At 53.4% G+C, this 20,863-nt stretch overlaps 1 protein-coding gene across 1 annotated transcript in view; it reads right to left on the bottom strand.

Moving 5' to 3' along the window:
• LOC104619321 (dysferlin-like) overlaps positions 1-20,536 on the bottom strand; it is a gene marked incomplete at both ends in the record, with an annotated part of 31,628 nt that extends 11,092 nt beyond the window's left edge. The window contains 7 exon segments of the mRNA XM_010285158.1: positions 14,551-14,624; positions 14,957-15,122; positions 15,321-15,401; positions 15,404-15,484; positions 16,125-16,226; positions 19,855-19,879; positions 20,502-20,536. Coding sequence (XP_010283460.1) covers positions 14,551-14,624; positions 14,957-15,122; positions 15,321-15,401; positions 15,404-15,484; positions 16,125-16,226; positions 19,855-19,879; positions 20,502-20,536 — 564 coding nt within the window.
• Between the last annotated feature and the right edge of the window lie 327 nt (positions 20,537-20,863).

Below are 20,863 nucleotides of genomic sequence, written 5' to 3'. Positions count from 1 at the left end.
GGAGGCCATGCCCTGCCCAAGACACCGGGGTGGAAGTGTCACAAACGGGGCTTGGGACCTCACGGCCGCCGGACCTTGGAAGCTGGGGGGAAGCCCTTTTCATGCCAACGACCTCCCCATGTCCTTGAACTCCAACCTCTTCCCAAGAGAGATCTGTCTCCGGGTTATCCTTGGGTTAACCTGGTCCTTCCCCCTGGTTCTTTCAACCTGTCCCAGGGAGCTGCAGCAGCTCTGAGCAGCACCGTGCAGAAAGCAACGCTGGAGGGGCAAGGAGGAGAGAACCACATGCATCCACACAGGGAGGCTGCAGGAGGACTTGGCTTATCCTTCCATTAACCCTCAAGGTGTGAACTGTCAGGTGTCCATAAAGAGTAATTATCCCTTTACGGATGTTTCACCTTTTCTTTTTTCAACATACTCTTAATTTTGCCCAGAAGTGGACAAAACTCTTTGTTTTCAGCAGGGTTTTTTCCATCCTGCTCAATCAGCCCTCATTTGGCCATGGTCACCCAAAGGCAGCCACCCACATAACTTCTTGCCACCATTCTTCCTCTGTCCCGCGGCTTCTCTTTGGGGACGGTTTCCCCTGCAACCCCGGCTGGTGGAAAGCCAGCTTGCCGTGCAGTCTGAGGGGGCTTTCACCCACCTCCCGTGGCAGTGCCGTGGGCCGTGCCCCGAGTGTGCTTGAAACTCTGGGAGAAAAAAAAATGGGAAGGAATGCGCCGGAGGGCAATGCTGAGCTGCAGAGTGGGTTGGCGACCATTTTCCGCAGGAGATATCCAACACCAAGAGTTCTTCCAACTAACAGTAACAGGATAAGCCGTAAAATATGTGCTGTGATTTGGAACCAGCAAACACAGCAAATAACCAATTATTCCAAATAGTTTACAGATTTTGAACTTTTTTTTTTTTTTTGCTTGCGTTAGCTTTGCTAACTTGTCATTTGAGGGGTTGCTTGTATCTCTTACAACCAAAGCATCGCAAGCCAAAATAACGGTACGAACAACTACGTAGAAAGCACCTCATAGTGCTCCTCAGGGAGAACAGAGGCTCCTCGCTGCAGTTCCATAGCTCAGAGGTGTCTGAGGGCTCCTCATGAGCTCCTCTCCCCCGGGAGATGCTTGCGAATCGCCTGACTCCTGCTACTGCTCCAGCAAGCGAAGGCTGGTGGAGAGCAGATCTTGCCAGACCGTTTCGCAGCTGGGAATGCAGGAGTTGCGTGGGCATTAACCGCGGGGGGGTCCTCTGCGAAGGGCGCTCCACGGCTCTCCTGCCAACCTGGGTCCTTCCGCTCCCACCGCCCGCCACCCACATCAGGGCTCCCACGCGAACCCCACGCTTTCGCTCAGCAGGACCTGAAAGCCCATTTGCAGTCCTCAGGAGACGGAGCCTGTCTGTCCCTTCGACCCCGAGCCTGAGCAGGGCGGAGGAGACGTGCACAGGGACGTCCTACCAAAGGGGATTAGTGCCCTCAAAGCCCCTTGGTGGCCAACAGGTGCTTGGCAAAACGCAGCGCATCCTTCCCAAATACACCGTGCTTGCTCTTTGCTTGGACAAGCAGCTTTCTGATAATTCCCAGCTGTATCTATTGATGTTGTAAAGTGTTTCTTCAGAAGCATTTCTGTATTTTCCTCTCGCCCTTAATGAACCAAGAACACTCGTATTTATTAGTACTACCGCCCTGGCACATGGGGACCCCGCTCGGGATTCGGGACCCGTTGTGCTGCACTCTGTAGAAAAGGAGACGGATGGCAAAGCGCCCCAAACAGTTTCCATTTAAATATTGCTCTTAAGGCAGATATCAAAAACAGACCAAAGGTGTAGAGAGTTTTACAGTTCCTTGTCTGTAAATGGATCCTGGCCTGACCAGCTCTGGTGGTGGCATCTACACTACATCTACTTGAGCTTTAGTCATGATTCAACTGACTAAATGTAGGCTTTGATCTTAGCAAGAGGTTTATTGAAGATGTCCCTGCTTATTGCAGCGGGGTTGGACCAGATGGCCTCTAAAGGTCCCTTCCAACCCAAACTGTCACATGATTCTATCGCACCTTCTGCTGATGATGTCTACTGGCTCTCCTCTGTCCTGCAGTCCCCTTCACTTTCCCAAATTAAGGGAAGTTAGGTCACCCTTAAGGTCACCAGGATCTCATCCTGAGCACGCTCAGGTCGGCTCTGGTGGGCATCGTGGCAGAAGCATGGGGGGAGATGGCACCTCTGTCCTGAGGGAGCTTCAGGGGGACACGGGCCAAGCCCAGGTGGGGACAGGGTGCTGCGGTGCAGGACCTGAGACAGGAGCTGCTCTGGCCCCATTTCTTGGGGTGGTTTGACAGTTGGAAAAGGGGATTTAGAGGACAACAAAGAGGGGATCTTGTGGATAATTACAGAGGGGATTTTGTGGATAATTACAGAGTGCTCCTCCCAAGCAGGGAGGGGGAAATGGCTCATGAAAGAGCTTATTTTGACATTTTAAGAAGTCATGAGTCTCTCTTTCACCCTTTGAACGTGACTGAATCACTTGAACTGCAGAAGGGTGAGCCAGGATTTCGGCGTGGCGGGAAGGGGACAGATCTGGAGCAGAGAGGTGGGTCTATGAGATGTCGGTGTTGCAAAATCGTCTCATTTCGCTTATGCCAAAGATTCCCAGGAGGGACAAGAGAGGGACAAAGGGCCAACTCCTGACTTTGTCTAGGAGGACTTTGGCAACAGCAGCACCAGAGGAGTGCAAAGAGAGGCCAGATTAGAAAGGGTTTATGAACGAGGTTATAAACAATTGCGGATTAAGTGCTTGGGTTCATGCAGGCTCCAGGCAGAGCCTGAAGCACCAGCTCTGGCAGCCCTGACCTGACGTCCCCACCACATTATCACTCCTCCCCAGACCTCACCCCCCGGTAGGTGTAGGGGATTGCTGCCACAGGGAGCAGAGGTGATGCCCATCGCCCCCCTCGGTGGTTCTCTGGGTCCCCCCGGCGATGCCTGACCCATTTTCCAGAGCTCTTTGTGGTTCTGGGGTTTGTCAAGGTTTTCTCAGCACACTGAGGCCACGCTGCTGGGGAGGAAGAAGACCCACATGCTCGAAAAGAAGGGGGAAAAAAACACTTCTGCTGGACTCCACCAAGGAGATGGGCAGACTGATCTGCAAGCTCAGCTCTCCACAAGGGGCAAGCCCATGGTCTCCCACCACGCTCCCCCTCCTCCAGGTCATTAACGCCACAGCCGGAGGCAGAACCCGGCGAAGTTCAGGAGCTCCCTCACACACTCCACACTGGGCTGGATTTTTTTGGCTGTAAAAGCTTTTTTCCTAATATTTAACCAGCTGCAGCCCCTATGCCTCATTCCATAGCTCCTGCTTTCGTGCGAAGCTCCCCAGCTATAAAGGAGAAGGAGACGGGAAGGAAGACGTGCGCGGGCCATCCCGGTGACACGCTTTCCAAAACGGGACGATTTCCCCCGGGAGGCGCCAGCAGCTCTCCACGACGTGAGGTTTATTGTACTTAATCACATTCTTGTAGGGTCCTGGTGAAGGCCAGGGGAATGGGTTCATTACTGCCTAATATTCTGTTGCTTTTATTTTAAATTAATGGTTTGCAGCTTCTTTTTTTTTTTTACACCCCCCCCCCTTTTTTTTTTGGTAAAATTTTCTCTGAACTAAACCAAAAACATATTCACATAAATTAAAGATGCTGATGAACGGGGCGGGGGGGGAGGCTATTTATGGAGCTTTTGTTTCCATACTCCGCAGCCCAGCACAGCCACCCATCTGCCTTCTCCGTGCGCCGAAGGAAGCCGCGAGAACAGGAGCAACATTTTGTGGGTGCGAAGGATAAACGAGGTACTGGAGGGATGCGCGTAGGGCCAGCAAAGCACATATCTATGTATTACAGAGAGACAGGCTGGATGTTAAACGTGCCTCCAACCCTGTGCCGAGACCTACAAAGATGCCCATCAGGGGCTTCTGCACACAAAAGTTACAGCTGCCATGAAGCTGCAACCCGTCTCTTACTCCACGTGCTCTGCTTGCTCAGTTTTTACTCTATTTTCAGCGAGTCAAAGCCCACTTTATCCTTCCTTCCACCCCACAAGGTCAGACCTCAAAGGGAGACTTTTTCTCCCAAAGACACGGTATAAATAACACCTCCAAGCTGACCTTCTTCCAAAGGTCTGGGCTGACTCACCAGCGTTTTACACCCCAGGGCTGAAGCATGCGGCCACCACTCTGGGCTCGGCTGGTGGGAAGGAGTCACTGTTTATTGCAGCAAAGAAGTGGAAATCCACGCAACTAATTCTGGCCTGAAACACGGGGAGGAATGTGCACGGCTCTTGGCAGGAGCAGCTCGTGTCCTGCAACCCATGGGCCGGTAACCAGAGGGGTGAGGAACCCCAGGGTCACAGCCCTGATAGGGATGAATTTGGGGCATGAAGAAGAACAGCTCTTCTGGAGCATCAGCCCTGAGAAAGCAAAGCAACTTCACTGCCCTCCTTACAAAACCCAGGAACATACCAAACATCTGATTTTCTCATGAAAAATTTCTCACAAAGAGAGAAGGAGACACTTTGCAAGGAGGGATCTGTCATTGCTTGGGTGCTGCCTGGCATCTCCCCCATCCCCATGCTTTGAGGGCACCAGGCTGTACACCTGGAAGAACCGGGACTGTGCAAGGTCCTGCTGATGAGATGAAACCTTCCTTGGGGTGAAACCCTTCTCCTTGGGGAACGACAATACCTTCTTAGTTCAACTTATGCCAAAGCGATGCCTAGGACTCACAGTCCCTGAGCTAGGACATGGAGGAGCACAGAAGTCCCATCAAGTCCTCAACCATGCCACCATCTCCACTGAGCTACCAGGCTCTGCTGGCATGCCCAGAGAAGCCAGAGGCTGTTGGGAAGACATCTGACCTCGAGCACGTACACAATTTTGCTGGCTCCACAAGGACAAGAGGGAGGAACTTCCTCACCCCTCCTCCCAAAACTGACCTTGTTTTCTTTGGCATGAAGGAGAACGATTACTGAAATGCACACACACCTGTAGCAAGATGAAGTTTCCATTTTCCTAGGACAGCAAGGGGATCTTTCACACAAAGAAATGCCTCCATTTCTGCAGATCTTTAAATATATCTATATGCACATATATCATTCATAAAAACCATTAATCAAGCAAGTAAGTTAGAAAATAAGCAATACATACATGAGGCTGGGCCCGAGAAGCTGGTATGTTAATTAATGCTGAGCTGGTCATACCCTCCGCAAGCTACAAATCAAAATGATTGGTTATCAATGGGGTTAGAGAAACAATGTTTAACATACATCAGCAAAAGCACCATTTAGGAGAAATAAAACGAAGGACCCCAAACAGTGCTGCCTTCCCCCTCCCCTGGGGGTGAGGTTGAGATCCCCCCGGACAAGGCGTCCTTGGCACGAGAGAGGCATTTGGGTCTTCACTGATGTTCATCAAAGGGGACTGTGGTTGAATGGTTGCAGAGAATAAATGGGGTATTAAAGGGAAACTGCAGCAAAAACCCACGTTACAGAAAAGCCATTAATATTTCTCAGCGCGGGACAGCATCCCCTTCCGCAGACACCGAGGGCTTGCAAATGCAGCAAGCCAGGGAGGGATCTGACCTAGGGTGCTTTTCATAGGATCATACAACAGTTTGGGTGGGAAGGGACCTCTAAAGGGCATCTGGTGCAACCCCTGCCATGGGCAGGGACATCTGCCCCCAGGGCAGGGTGCTCAGAGCCCCGTCCAGCCTGGCCTGGGATGTTCCCAGGGATGGGGCATCCACCACCTCTCGGGGCAACCTGGGCCAGGGGTTCAGCACCCTCCTTGGGAAACATTTCTTCCTTAGATCTAGTCTGAATCTCCGCTCTTTTAGTCTAACACCATCACCCCTTGTCCTACTGCAACAGGCCCTGCTGAAGGGACATAGCGGGATAAGGAGAGCTCAGGACCAAGGTTTGGTAGCTTGCCCTTGGCAAACAGAGAGCTGCCATCACCTACCCCTGCCCGGGGCAGCAAGCAGCAGGTCTGCTTGTCTTGCAAGGTGTGTTTCCTCGAGATGGAGAAGGGGGAGAAATGAGATGTTCTCACCAGAAAATAGCCAGGTTTGAGCATCAGGCCAAGCCCAACAGCACTCCCCCCTGTTTGCCAGCTCGGGGTGGTCCCCGAACGTGCTGCTTTTGACCCCATCGAACCAGACATGCATCAGACCTTGGGTCAAGCTGAAAACACTGAATTTACAGCTACTTCATGGGGAAAAGATTCCCCCAGGCTCAGTTCCCACTAGGACACCCATGGAACTCTCAGAGGCTTGTGGGAGACAGCTCGTCCATGACTATTTTATCAGAGGAAACAAATACCTGCTCATCCCTCGGGGCTGCAGATGGACTTCTCAGTTGTCCTTCCTGCTCTGCTTCCCATGGGGATGAAGACCCAGGAAAGCCCACCAAGAACAAGGGGAGGCTGCGGATGCAGAGCAGGCAGGGATGCAGGCAGATCCACACCAGGCTCACCCAGGAAATCCTGCAGCTGCTTGCTTGCGCTCAGCCCTCGCAAAACCCTACTCTGAGCATCTCCCAGAGAAGCAAACTAGCAAGGCTCAGCCCAGGAGACCTTGCTGCAGAAAAATTGCTTTTCTGTGAGTTCTGGGAGCTCCTTTTCTTTGCATTCAGTAACCATGATGTTTCCAGTTCATGTGCACATAGACTTGTTTTAAACGGACCAAAGAAATTGGTCTGAAGGCTGAACTTCTCACCCCACTTGGACGAGATGGACAACACACTCAACAACCTCAGAGCAGAGGGGGTTTGCATCTGTTTGTTTTCTCTATTTCAGATGAGGACAACAAAATGATCCTTTGTTCCAGTTATCCATCAGAGGAGGGACCAAAGCCAGGCTTGGCAAGGACGGAGGAAGGCTTTGGAGCCACACAATGGAACACACCCATGCACACATGCACGGGCAGGAACAATCCCGGCTCCTGCTTCCAAGGTCACCACTGGAAGAGCACGCGGTACAGAGGCTGCAGCCCTGGGCATGGGCTCCTGGCCCGGGATCCGTCCCCTTTCCCAGGGAGAAGGAGTAAGATGGCCTCTGCAGACTGGGACGACTCCTTCACCCTCCAAACCTGGCCCTGGAGGGGAGCAGAGCGGGGTGGAGGGACCCGATGGCTGCGGGGTATCAGACCACCTAAGCAAAAGTCACCCCAACCCATGTCCACCACCAGGAGAGGGTGGGCACAGGAGGAACAGCATTCAGGGCCAAAGTTTATAGGTTAAGGACGGAGATGGTGGAAATTTTGGTTTGGCTTTCCAGGAACAAGCTCCCTCCTCCTCCGCTCCCCAAACAAAGTGCAAAAACGAAAGACAAACAAACAAAGAAGAATTAATCGGGGGTCAAACTGAATAATTCAATTCATTGCAGGGTGTTTTGTTTGCGAAATGTTTGTTTCAGTAAGGAAATGTCAAAGCCTTCCACTTCGAACCCACTGCAGCAGAAGGTTTTGGCTTTGCCATGTCCCTCTCCCCCTTCTTGCCCTTTCACCTCCCATTTAAACTGTTCCCCAAGTTTGATCCCGAGTTTGTAGATGCTTTCAATAGGCTTTAATCTGCCCCAGGGAACAAAGCAGAGCTGGGGTCCCTCCAGCTGCAAACCTGTCTCACTGCTTCCTCTGGGACCTCTGCAGCCCCCGTGCCGATTCCCCAGCGCCGGGGAGCAGCCCCCCGAGCGGCAAACGCCGTGTACTCCTGCCTGAAAGTGTCTGTGTCTCCGCCCATAGCTTTTGTCCCAAAAAGGCCGATTTGAGCAGGTTTGGTAACACCGTGACGAAGTCCCTGCAAGGTCTGGGAGAGCCTCAGCCCCGCAGAGCCCCGTCGACCTCAGTGTCTCCCCAGAGGGAAGAGCTGAGCTGCTCCATCCGTACCAGCCTCGGGAGCATCGCAGGAAACCCAGCTCGTTACTTCTGTTGCCCGCTACTATTTTTGGGGAAGAAGGCCCTGCCTTCAGGCCTGAGGACATTGCTAGGGAAATATTTTTCTGACCTTTGCTGGACTTTTGGAAAAAAAAAACCACACAAAAATTACATAATGCAATATGTGGTGTCATTCATTTTGGTTACAGGAAAGTCAAACATGAACAAGAGCTCACCTCACTTCACTTGGCAACCTAAGGCTGAGGGAGCTCATTTCAGTGAGGCCAGAGGTGCCTCCCTGTACTTTCACCTCCATCACTCATTGCCACAGCCCTCCTCTTCCTCGCAGGCACCCTCAGAAGCTATAGAGTTTTCAGCTCTGTCCTCTGTACCCACTGCCCATAAATGCCTTCTTGGACGTTTTACTGGTTGTTGGGCCAAGCCTGAGTCCCCTAATGACGAGGTCTGCACCCAGGATGGGAAGGTGGGCTGGGTTATCTGCTTTAGACAGGTCTACTGCTGCACATCCCGGCCGAAAGCTGCGTGGGGAAGCCTGTATCAAGAAGCAAAAGGTACCTGGGACCACCTGCAGGCAACGCTCAGGAAGGACTTTTGAACAGGCAGCCCACGGGGCAAGCCTTGGGGATCTTGCAGAGGATCTGCTGTCACCAACTTCTCCACTCCAACACCAACCAGGACCACGGCTTCCTCCCCAGTGGGGCTGCTCCATGGCCATGGCTCGGGCCGCACAAAGAGCGGGACCGACGCTGCAGGAAGATGTATCTTCCCTCATCTGCAGCCCCAAACCCAGTAACTGCTCTCCTTGCTCGGCAATATCTCCAAGGTGGTGACAGCTCCTCATCTCCGCCGAGAAGCAAACACTGGCAGAGAAACGCTGAGGATGTGACCACCAGAAACCCTCTGTTCCCTGATAGAAGCCCCATTTTCAGGTTGAAACTTTCAAAAAACGCCTATTTTGCCTCCAGGTTGGTAGGAAACCTCATTTCCTCCAGCCAGGTGAGAGCCTGGCCACCAAGGCCACCAAGGGCCACCTCCGGGTCGCAGAGCTCTAATGCCAGCAGAGTCACATCCCTGCTGCTGGGGGCACGTCAGGTCCCTGTGATGGATCCCAATTCGCTGCGGACACAACGGCAATGCTAATCTTCAAAGCAAGTAGTGGATGGGAGCCAACTGTACTGAGGATGAAACGCTGATCCATGTATGACTCCATGGTTTAGGGGTCTCCTCCGGGACAAGGAGCACCCCAAAGTCTTGGGGAAGAACTTCCGAGACACGGAAAAAAAGTGTTTTTCCATTAATTTGTACAGAAAGCACACACATTTCCTAAGAGGAACGAGTGGCAGGCTGTAATTCAAGACAGATGGACAGACCTGGATCTGGCACACCAGCAGAAGTGCCTACAGCTTCTGCAGGAGCACTCGGATATTGCACTGACCTCAAAAACTGGCAAAGCGCGGAAAGCGTGCTCGGACAAGAGCACCCCGAGCAACACTTTGGAAAGGATGGAAGTTGGAGGAGGGTCAGCGACTGCTACTTTCCTTCCTCCCATCACAACCGGCTCCTGGGGGACCCTCCAGCCCGGCCCTGAGTGAGTACAGGCACCGGAAACGGGTCCCCTCGGCCCTTGGGGCAGCTCCCCCTCGCCCCGCGCCCGCCTGGAGCTGTTTGTGCCAGGTGGAAAGGAGATGGGGGAGCAGGGCCAGATCCCGTGGCGCCCGCGGGGACGGGGTGCGGCTCACGGAGCAGCGGTTTCCCCACGACGCACCACCACATCTGAGGAGGGGGTTAATTCTTGTTTGCAATTTAAACAGCCCCGCTGTGCCAGGGCACTGCGTGCACACAATAACAGAGCCTCCGGCCTCGCTCCAAATTAGCCTAATGAGGAGCAGGTTTCGGGACAGGCTCAGAGGAGACACAGGCTGCCCTTCGCCTCCCACCTCTCCTGTGACCTTCTGCCACCTTCGACTGCTCTGCGGACACGGTCAACACCCAGCGCAGTGCTGAGCTGCACGTGCAAGAGGTCCCTGCACACCACGATCCTGCTCTGCCTCCCACATTACCCCAAAATACCCCGAAATGCCCTGCCAAGCCGCCTTCACCTCTGGGTCAGCATCTCCAAGAGGTCCCCCGACAGTGGACGGGACCAAAGCACCACCTCAGTGGTGGAGGTTTGCACCTTCGGTTCCTCAAACACCGCTGTAAGTGGGATGATCCAGCGTGGGGAATCAATAGGAAAACTCCCACCGGCAGCCACGGGGATAGAATTTCACCTCCGGGGCCGTGCCCAGTGCCCGCAGCTAGCTGTACCCCAGATGCGGTGGCCAGCTAAAAGGCAACCCAGACATCTACATCTTGCTTTGTTCAGTGCGCAGGTGTCCACGGCGCGCCCACGATCTCCGGCTTGCACACCCCGTGCCACCAGCAAGCGTGTTCACGGTTAACGCCGGTCAAAAGACGGGGGGAAAAAAGCTTTGAAGGACGATTTCTCATTTTCTTTTCCAAACTAACTGCAATGAAAACTTGGAAGCCAAAAGTAATTTGAAATTCTGCCGGTTTTGGAGCGCAAGTGTAAGAAGAGTGTGAGCCCTGGGTTTCTCTTTCTTGCCTTGCCCTCACCTCCAGCTGCAACAAAACCTGGGGAAAACAGGGAAGCGGTGAACGGGTCTCAGGGGGAAGCACTGAAAGTGAACGAAGTGCTACAAAATTAACATGAAAACGTTCTTGATTTTTCGCCGCTAGAAAGCGCCCAAAGAAAAGAACAATCTGTAAAAAAGACACCTCTTCATTAAAAAGCCATGGCAACCTGATCAGAGCGCTGCAAGCAACAGCGGGCGCGGCAGAGCCGGGCAGAGGCATCTCCCGCAGCTCGGGGACACCCCAGGGTGCTCCCTCCATCCTGCCCTTACGGCAAAGGCGGAGGCAATGGTGCAAACTGGGCGTCCCACCAGCCCCGTGGAGCGTGAACATCCAGCACAACCTCGGCCAGGCACCGGTTCATAGAGGACCCCGGCTCCGCACCAGCCCCAAGCCGGGGTCCCGCAGCGGCCGCAGCCCCAGCTCTGCGCCCAGCAGAGCCTTCGCCTGCGGCTCTCGTAAAGGATATTTATGGGAGGAAATTTTCGTCCCCTCACCTCCCTCAAAAAAGCAGCCGCCGGGTTAATAAACCGCTGGCAAAGCAAAGCAGGGGAATTTCCATTAAGCAGAGTGAAAGGGTAATTAGCGACCGGGCTGAAAGCGCCCGCCTCGTCCCGCGTCGCGGCAGCCAGCCCAAGCCTCAGCCGCGCTGGCTCCCCGCGAGAAAGCAAATTTGGGTCAAAACCCTGGTTTCCCAGAGGGAGTTGCATTTCCCTCTTGTTACCTCCACCAAAGTCACAGGAGAAGGAGCAGCAGCGACTGCGGGTCTGGAGTGACCCCAGCAAGGGCGCAGAAAAATCAGGGGTGGGAAACGGCGCCGGCAGATGATGGCCAGAGGAAAGGAGGTGTTTTGTAAAATCAGCGGCATTGAACAAATGGGTTTGCTGTCAGAAAAAGGCAGCAGAGGGCTGGCGCGGAGACAGTCCTCCTGACGCTCTTGAAGAGCAGTATTGCACGTCGGACGTGCTGCAGGTTGTTATTTTGCTACACAACACCATTTTTACTGAAAATTGACAAAAAAAGGGGGGAGGAAGACAGTTTAAACTGCAGATTTCAGAATATGCCCCCACAAAAAAAAAAAAAATTAGTCAAATCAAATCAAAAGTTGGGTAGATTTTTGTATTAAAAAATAAGAAGTTATGTCTTTGCAGCTTGATGGAATGGCAGAAGATCAGTCCACCCATCGCTGCCCCATCTGTGGCTGTGGGTCAGGAGGGGGCCAGAAGAACCCTCTGTTGGGGGTCTGAGCCCGTGGCTAAAGCAAACTCCACCTGGCCTCTGCCACCAGGTAGCACCTTCCTGTCTTCCATGTGTGCTCCCAGCCCTTGAACTGGGTCTGTGCCCACCACCATGGGAGCAGCAAACCCACCCTTGGGTGCCTTGACCCTTTCCTGGGGGTCCCTCCCACCCACAGCTGCCTCTGCAGGGGGTCTCGCAGCCTGGGGGGAGGCCCTGGGTGCCACCGGCTCCCTTGGTGCAGCAAAGGGACATCGCTTGCCCAGCACCATCCGCTGACTAGAGGCGGTCAGGACCCACACCCCCACCCTCCTACCCATCTCATTCCCTGACCTCACTTTCCTCCCAAGTGCTTTCTGCGCTAGGCTAGAAAAAGGTTGGTGTTTTTTTTTATTTGCAGAAGTGAAGGTTCCTGTTCCAAGACTCGTTTTGGTGTGGTTTTTGCAGACATGCTCCAGTTACTTTACTGATACAAGATGAAGCACAGTTGTAAGTTATTAAGAGAAATCCACAAATGGCAAGTGAACGGAAAGCCAGTTGGGTTGTCAGTAGTATTTTCTGTCTGGTGCTGCTTTTTCCTTTCAACAACACTGGTTCACTTGGGCCAATGTTTTCCAACTCCACTGTCCAGTTCCTAATCGATAGTGAAGCATCTCGGGACAAGATGCCAGCGTCCCAGGGAGCTGAGCGTATGAACGTCCCACCTCTTGGCTGGTGGAGAGCCCGAAAAGCCAGCCTTGACATGCCTCGCTGCAAGGACTGCGGGGTGACCTTGCCTGGGAGCACCAAGCTGGATCTCATCGGTGCTTGGGGTAGGTAGGCAAGAGCGGGGCCAGCTGCAGTCGAGACCGCAGAAGGCTGGAGTCCCACAGCTTTTGCCAAGCACTGGCCAAAGTCTTGATTTTTTCCTTAGCCCAAAGCCTGAAAGCCTTGAACTGGGCAGAGATTGCAGCAAGCAATGTGCACTCAGAGAATCAGGGAATCGTTAAGGTTGGAAAAGATCTTTAAGATCATCAAGTCCAACCGCCAACCCAACACCACCAAGCCCACTAAACAATGTCCCAAAGTGCCACGTCTACGTGGTTTTTGAACACTTCCAGTGATGGTGACTCCACCACCGCCCTGGGAAGCCTGTTCCAATGCCCGATCGCCCTCTCAGTAGTAAAGAAATCTTTCCTAATATCCAGTCTAAACCTGCCCTCGCACAACTTGAGGCCATTTCCTCTCATCCTATCGCTGGTTACTCCTGCTTAAACAACGCCTTCTCAGCCACAGGGAGGACTTGCATGGCACAAACCTAAAGCAGACAAGCTAGCACGAGGGATGCAGCAAGGAGAGAGGTGCAGCTCCAGCTCTGAATTTCCAGGGACAGCCTGGTGCTGGGGCCCCAGTCTAAGCCCATCCTGGGACACGACCGCAAATATCTGATGGCACGGATCAGTGGATCGTAAAGTCCTTGTGAACAGAAACACCGAGGTGCCACCAAGGCGTTGAATAAAGAGCAGAAGCATTCAGGCCCAGATATACACCTTGCTGTCACGGGCAGCGAAAGGCGAGACAGGAGGCATGCCTGAGAGGCAGATCTCTTAGAGAAAGCTCAGGCTTTTCTAGCCTGAGCTATGGTGCAGCACCCACAGCCTTTAAACAGGGAGGAAGGAAACGCCAGCGAACATTAAATTCACCAAAGGGGATAAAAGACCACAAAAAGCTCCACCAAATGCCTCTGACGACACTTTCAGCTGCTCATGAGCCACCAGGGTCACCTACAGATTTGTGCATCACGCACACACGTCAGCACTGACATGCCTCAAAGAGGACACATCTGCTGGCAAAGAAACCTGGGGGCCATAGAAATGAGAAACACCAGCAGGGCCAGTGTCACCAGTGTGGCCCAACACCTTCCAGCTCTGCTTCAGGAAGGAAGAACAGCAACCCCAGTGGATTGCCCAGCCTGGCCCACCTACAAGGGACGGCTGAGACCCCTCGAACTCATGGCATGTAGAAGTTTTCTTTCTGCAACAGCACCGACACATTCCTCCTTCAGCGACCCTGCTAAAGCATGCCCAGTTCCCAGCACCCTGGGGTGTTCTGCGATCACAGTCCCCACCGCGACCCTCTGCAGAGTAACGGGAGCTGCTGGAAGCAACGAGGGGGTTTGGAAGCAGCAAAGCATCCTACAAACAAAGAGCAAAACTGGGGAAAGGAGACCTGGCCGTGTGGTCGTGGTAAGGATGACTGAGCCTCAGGGGACCTTTGCTTCCAGTGTGGCCTTGGGCAAACTGTCCCATCTGCCAGCACCAGTTCACCTTCTCCAGTGCTGGGGTAAGTCCCGTCAAGGCTGTCGGCTCTTTGGGGCAGTGACTGTCATTTCCAAGAGAGCATCCAGCACAGCAGAGCCCTCAGGAGATGGCGCAAACCCTTTTCAGCCTCACACCAAACAACACATTTGAGGAAGAGATGCTGGAGGGAAGAGCCTGACGTGGAGACAGCCTGTTGTCTCTCCCCCAGAAAAGCAAATCCGACACCTCATATTAAGCGCAGGGGAGAAGGATGAGTTTGTGGTTGGTTGTTGTGGCATGGTGGAGGAGCGGGGCTGAAAACAGAGGTGAAAGCTTGCAAAAGGAAGGTTAAAACCAGACACGACCTCACGTCGGAGATCTGCGTCGCTCTCTACCCCAGCCCTGTACGTGTTCCCCCATACCATGCAAAGTAAGAAACCAGTGTCTTCCCACCGCTGCGATTTTTTCCATACCTGGACAGGAATAAGAGGCTCTTTGTCATCGATGTCAATTAGGACGTCATCCCTGGGCGTGAGGCTCACATCATCTGCAATCAGAGCGAGCACGAGCATGACCAGGACATCCAGCTGTTAGAAACTCCAAAGCCACCTTGGGGTCAGCCTCCAGGAGTGATCTCAACCTTGCCCAGAGCCTTCACACCAGCCAAAGCTCATATTTGTGTGGGTCGAACAGCTTGGGCAAGGGAAAGCCCAGCTCAGCAACCAACCCCAGAGCTAAACTCCCCCTTGGCGACTCCTGGGCTTTTCGTATCAGACCTACAGCTGGGCTGAGCTAAAAGCAACGCATACAGCGACCCACAGCTCCTCCTGGAGAGGGGCACGGGTGCGCGGCCAGCATGGGCCTCGTGGCAGCACCTACCTGAGTGCTCCTGGGGACCGTCCGTCTCTTCTCGGTAGGGGTCACAGTAGAAGTCCTCCAAGGAGCGGATGGTGCACTGCCCCACCACGGGCCTTCTGCCGAACGGCCTGTTGTCGATGATTTTGATGACTATGGGGGGGCTGTACAGGCTCTCCTTGGGCAAACGCTGTGGGCAGAGGGGAGGGAACATGTGACTACGCAGGGCAGGGAGGGCAGCTGCTCTGCACCTCCCCAAAGGGAACTGAGGCTGAGCAGGACAGAATTAGCTTCACCATAGGATGCTTTTTTTATGGGACCTCTGGAAGTCCTTCCCAGCCAGCTCTCCCATGACCCTGTCACTGCAGGGTGGGGACCAGGTCCTCACCACTTCCATGAAGAGCACGCAGACATCAAAGTTGGGGTTCTTCTTGACGTTCTTGATGACGCAGGACTGCACGAGCTGGCCTCTCCGCCCTCCACCAGCAGGCTGGGCGAGGTGACGCTGGCCAGCTGGTAGCTCTTGAGGTTCCTCAGCCCCCAGGCCAGGATCTGAAGGGTGAGGGAAACAGACAGCAAAGACTGAACCAGAGGTCTGCCTGCAGGTCTCTCACTGACCTTCTCAGCAATGGAGGTAAACCTGAAGATTGGCCCACCATGAAGAAGAGCCGAATCGACCATGTAGGACAGCCGGTGCTGGGAGAAGCCAGGCTGTACAGTAAGAATTTCTCTGTAGGTACCAATACACCAGGTCCACAACTGCTTACCTATTAATGAAGCATCTCTGTTTTGGGCAAGACCATCCTTCTAAAAAGCAAGTGTCATCCAGGGCTGGTAAACCTGAAGATTGGCCCACCATGAAGAAGAGCCGAATCGACCATGTAGGACAGCCGGTGCTGGGAGAAGCCAGGCTGTACAGTAAGAATTTCTCTGTAGGTACCAATACACCAGGTCCACAACTGCTTACCTATTAATGAAGCATCTCTGTTTTGGGCAAGACCATCCTTCTAAAAAGCAAGTGTCATCCAGGGCTGTGCTCTGCCCTAGGGCTTGACTGTTTGGTGAGACTTGTTTTCCCAGCAAGATGTTTTTTGACTGATAACCCATGGCCTCATCCCCCCCATTAGGGATACACATTAGGGGCGTTATTGTGCGTGGGGGCGAACTGCCTCGTGTGGTCCCCGTCACTCACCTCGATGGCCGTACGCTGCAGGACCGGTTTGATTCCTTGGGGGACCATGTAAATGTTGGGCTCCCGCTGGGGCGGGGGGTACGGCAGGTCAGAGTCTGCGGACTGCAGGGGAGCAGAGATGTGAAGGACACATCAGGTCATGCCACGATGGGACACCAACCCCTCCTCCCCACGCTGCGTCCCCCCAGACGTCCCACTCGCTCTGCAAAACTCATCTCCCCACCAGAAGTCCAGGACACCTAGACAGGGCGAGGTGAGGGCTGGGGGGATGAATGTACTTGCAAACTGTTTCTCTCCCTTTAATCTGACCCTGGAAAAGATCAAACATCTACTGCTGAGAGCGATCCCTGAGCCTTTCCCAGGGAACTGAGAAGGAGCTGCCCTCCACCGAGGTTCAGCCTCCTTTAGGAGAGGAGAGGATCTACCCCACGCCAGGACAATGAGGAGACAGTTATGCAGAGGGATGAGGAGGGGGGATGAAACAGCAGCAGGGGATTAATTAGTGAAATACAGCTCCTTGAGTTGGACAGCGTGAGAGGGTCCCAAAAAGCAGCAGTTTAGTGGGGGCAGCACTATGGGATGGCGGGTCGGCATTGCCCCCGGTTGCAGGAGGGGCTGCTGTTCGGACAACGGCTCAGCGAGAAACCCGAACCGGCAGCCGCCAAGCTGCCGCCCGTGGGACAGGGCTCAGATACAGCTGTCCACGCACAGTGTCTACGGAAGGCGACCTCCTTCAGGGTGAGACCAAATCTGGACGGCAGGTGAGGGACCCAAAATTTGCCTTCACAGAAGGAGGAAAGCAGGGAGCCAGACTTCCCCGGCTGCTGGCAGAGGATGGGCTCTGAGCCCTCCCAGCATTCGGGTTCTTCTTGACCTTTGAGTTCAGAGTCACCGAAAAGGCAGGAATGAAAGCTAAACCTCTGAAAATGCAACCCTCAACCAAGGGCAGTTGGAACCAATTTAGGAGACTGGCAGTCTTTTCAGGCCAGGGTATTACTGCATTAAATTCAGTGTGTATATGTATTTCAATTACAGGATTGGTTCAGGTTTATATATGTATGTATATAAAAGCTCTACAAAGGGATTTTTCATGGTGGCGTGTTAGATACGCTAGACTTTAATTTTCACTGGTAATTGCTGGTGGCTGCTGGATCAAGCTGCTTGTTAGCTGAAGACTTTTGGTAACTCCATTTCAGGACAGATGTCTGGGTTCCCACATGGGGCAGATGGTAAACCTGAGGCAGGCTGTCCCACCTCCCATGGTCCACATGCTCACAGAAATGGTTAGCGCTAGCAGAGAAAGGGAAGGTTGTCTGGGAGGTGAGTGCCTAAGGAGAAGGGAGAGGTGCAGAGCATCCCCAGCATCGCTCGGGTGCTCAGCACTTCTGGTAACGCACCTATGTACCCAGAGCCTTGACTTCAGACTCCTAAATGAGACATTGCACCACTGATGTGAGCTGATGCTGCCTTGGGGTAGAGGGATAGACCAAATGGTCCTCACAGCTTTGGTTTGTGACCCACAGCACTTAGAGCACATCAAGGTCCCTAAGCATGGACTGAACCAAGAAAAGCCTCAGTCTTTCCTTGTTTAATGACAGGTTCATTTCTAGCTGTAAACGTGCTTAAGTTGCATTTAAGTTACATAACAGAGATGCAGAAGTCACCTAACCCATCTCCAAACCCCAAGGCAGGCTCAGACTCCACACAGCCCCTATGAGAAGTCTGCACAGTCTGTTCCCAAAAAGGGTTTTTTCCCCTAACAGGCCACCTAAATCTTCACTGATGCAAATATCATGTGTTGCATTTCCTTATAGCCATTGGAACAAAGATTGTTTCACTCCTTCTATCCTCTGTATGGGAAGAGGGGAAAGCCTTGGGGAAAGACCTCCTGCCTGGCCCCCGTCCTCCCCAGGGTCAACAGCAGGTTTGAAAGCCAACAGCGCACGCTTGGCTCCTACCACTGCAACATCTTCAGCCAGTGCTAGCTGTTTCTAAGCCCTTCTCAATCCCCACGGCTCTCCTGGTTCATACATCCCCATCATTCTCCCCACAGGAGAACCAGTTGTTCTCCCGGGTCTCGGCTGAATGCACGAGCATTAAATGTTTCACCAGTTGGGACAGAAATGAGCAGTGAGTCCTGAGGATGAGGCAGGAGCAGGGAGGGTTCAGAGTGGTGGTGGGGAACAAGCAATTCCCTGACACAGCTCTCAACCGAGACACAGCTGGCTGGATGGAGGAGACATCCATGAAAAGACCTGTGGGATCTGCTGACAGCCGGGGTGGTTTGAATGAGGACAAGTCAGAGGGAATCAGGGTGGAAGAGAGCTCTGGAGATCATCTAGTCTAACCCTGACTTTGATACAGGGTTGGAAGAGAGACAGGTGAAAGTCAGCACAGATCAGCCCAGTCAAAACTGGCTGCAAACGTCTCCCAGGTTGACCACACAACTGGGCCACATTGTTTCAAGGGGGGGCTTAAATCCCAGTGCTTGGAGGGGATCTAGCCCCAGAAGGTTACTCCCATTTGCACCAAACAGAAATGCAGTAGAAGGAAGTCTGGTGCCAGCCTGCTTGTTCAGATACATCATGAGCCTGAATGATGGATGTATGAGCCAGGTTCTCCATAAAGCTCGTTATTTACTGCTAAGGGCACTGGAGATCTCAGGCTGGCATCATTCTTCTGGACACAGCCTCAGCGGGTTGGTTGGATGGGGTTCCTGTGGGGCAGGTGGGTCATGCCAGGCCATGTCTGAAAGAGCTGGTCTCTCTGAGAGTCTCTGTTGGGACTTTGCTTGGTTTCTGGGCAAAGGCAGAGGAACAGAGGAGAGTCAAGTGTTTGAGCATAAAAGGTACCCATTGGAGGAGCCCCTCGTAGAACAAGGCAGGGGTGCAGAGCTGTGGAGTGCCCAGTCCAGAAATGGCAGTGGCAAGAAACGGAGGAGAAAGAGCAGAGAGACGGTTATCTTTACACGAGCTCATCCATCTCGGCCCACGAGGAACACAAAGATGAACCCCACACTGTCAAGAAAGGCTCCTTGGGTGGAAGAAACCCAGCTTGAAAAAAACATGTTTATCAAATCCAACCTTTTGGGGAAATGTGGCCAGGATTTTGCAAGCCCTAGGTCCCTCCTAGCTCATCTCCCAGACTTTGGGGTTAACTGGCTCCTAGGGCCACAACAACACTCAAATAGACGTGCGCCTTGTTCAGGTCCCTGCCTTGGGTTTTACAAGATACCAGCCTGCCCTGGCAGCGCTGGGTTCAGCCAGTGATCGGCTCTGTAGCATGCACAAGGCTTGGGTAGCAACTCTGACAGGCTGCACAAGCAGCAGCTTGGGATCCCAAAGAGGTTATTTCCTTCAGAGCAACTAGAACAGTCCAGCACATGCCCCAATTCATGGAGAATTCCCCATGAGAAGTTGCAAACTTTTCAACTGGGATTTCAGCTGAGGTCCAGCCAAAGGTCAGCCCAGCATTTTGGCTTTTACATGCTTTGTTTGGAAAGGTTGAACACCAGTAGACCTCATGCACACACAACCCACAAAGGTTAAATATTACCCAACACACCCTGGCATCGGGAACACTTCCTGGGTTAAGCATTGACCCCATCTACCCTGTCCTGCTGGTGATCACTCATGTTACTAAAATCCTGATGAAAAGAAAAGGCTGCCCTGTGGAGGCACAATTTTAACGACCTCCAAGATGAAGAGACAACTAGATCTCATAGACTCACCTCATCCAGACTGGAGGACAGCTCACTCTGGAGAAGAGAAAGAGAGTGCAGAATTAGAGCAATTCCCATTCATATGCCCATCCTAGGGTTTATAATTGCAGCCGATAACTGAACAGAAAAAGGATGCTTTCCAAGTTCCTGCAACCACCACCCCCAAGCTTGAGAAGAAATCGGTATAGGCAACTTAAAACCATTTAAAACCCAGCATCAGTTAATGCCTTCGCTCAGAGGGGCTGCAGGGTAGGAAACACACGGGAGCTGTTGGGAAGCTCAGCCCTTGGCGATGGCAATGCTGAAATTATCGCCGGGCAGGAAGGTAACAGTGTGTTTGACACCTGAGGGATTATATCTGGAACGGGACACATTTGCCCTGCCTTACGCGCTGAAAGCGAGCTGCCCCACTCACTCCAGCCCTCTTTCCCATCAGCTGAAGGAGACTGGCATCTCTGCATGAGGGTTCCTCCATCCTAGAAGAAGTCCTTCAGAGAGGATGGAGAAACCACCTGCAGAAGCAGGGCTGCGAACAGAGGCCACTGCAGGTCTCCGCGGGAGCAGCTGATGGTGCTGGGACCCAGCGGCTCCGCAGGGGCAGGGGAGGGGGTGATAAGAGCGGTGCAGGGGCTAGGAGCTGCAAACAGGAGAAAGGCTTTACCTCGAAGCCAGGGATGTGATGGACAGCCGGCTGTGGAGAAAAAACACATACTTTCCGTTTGCCCTCCTGGTGCTAACTCAGCTTTATCTGGCAGAGAACCATCAGTCCCCCACAGCCACAGGCTGCCCCCCTCCATCCCCGGTGCTGGGCTCCGAAAAGCCTGGGCAGGAGGGCAGGGCTCTGCCCCCCACAAGGAGGCAGGAGCAGAGCCCCAAATCCACCCGGCTGCTTTCTGCTGAGACCAGACAAGGTCCCTGAAGGGGACCCCGCTTTGCAAGGTCTTCCCCACGCAGTTCAGTAACGGCTGCGGGCGGTGAGGTGGAAGAAGGGGCTGCGTGGGAATGATTCGGTGCCCCC

Source organism: Phaethon lepturus, unplaced genomic scaffold, assembly GCF_000687285.1.
Source record: "Phaethon lepturus isolate BGI_N335 unplaced genomic scaffold, ASM68728v1 scaffold46114, whole genome shotgun sequence".
Lineage (NCBI taxonomy): Eukaryota > Metazoa > Chordata > Aves > Phaethontiformes > Phaethontidae > Phaethon > Phaethon lepturus.
The sequence above is the reverse complement of the archived record's forward strand: the minus strand, read 5'-3'. Positions and strand labels throughout refer to the sequence as shown.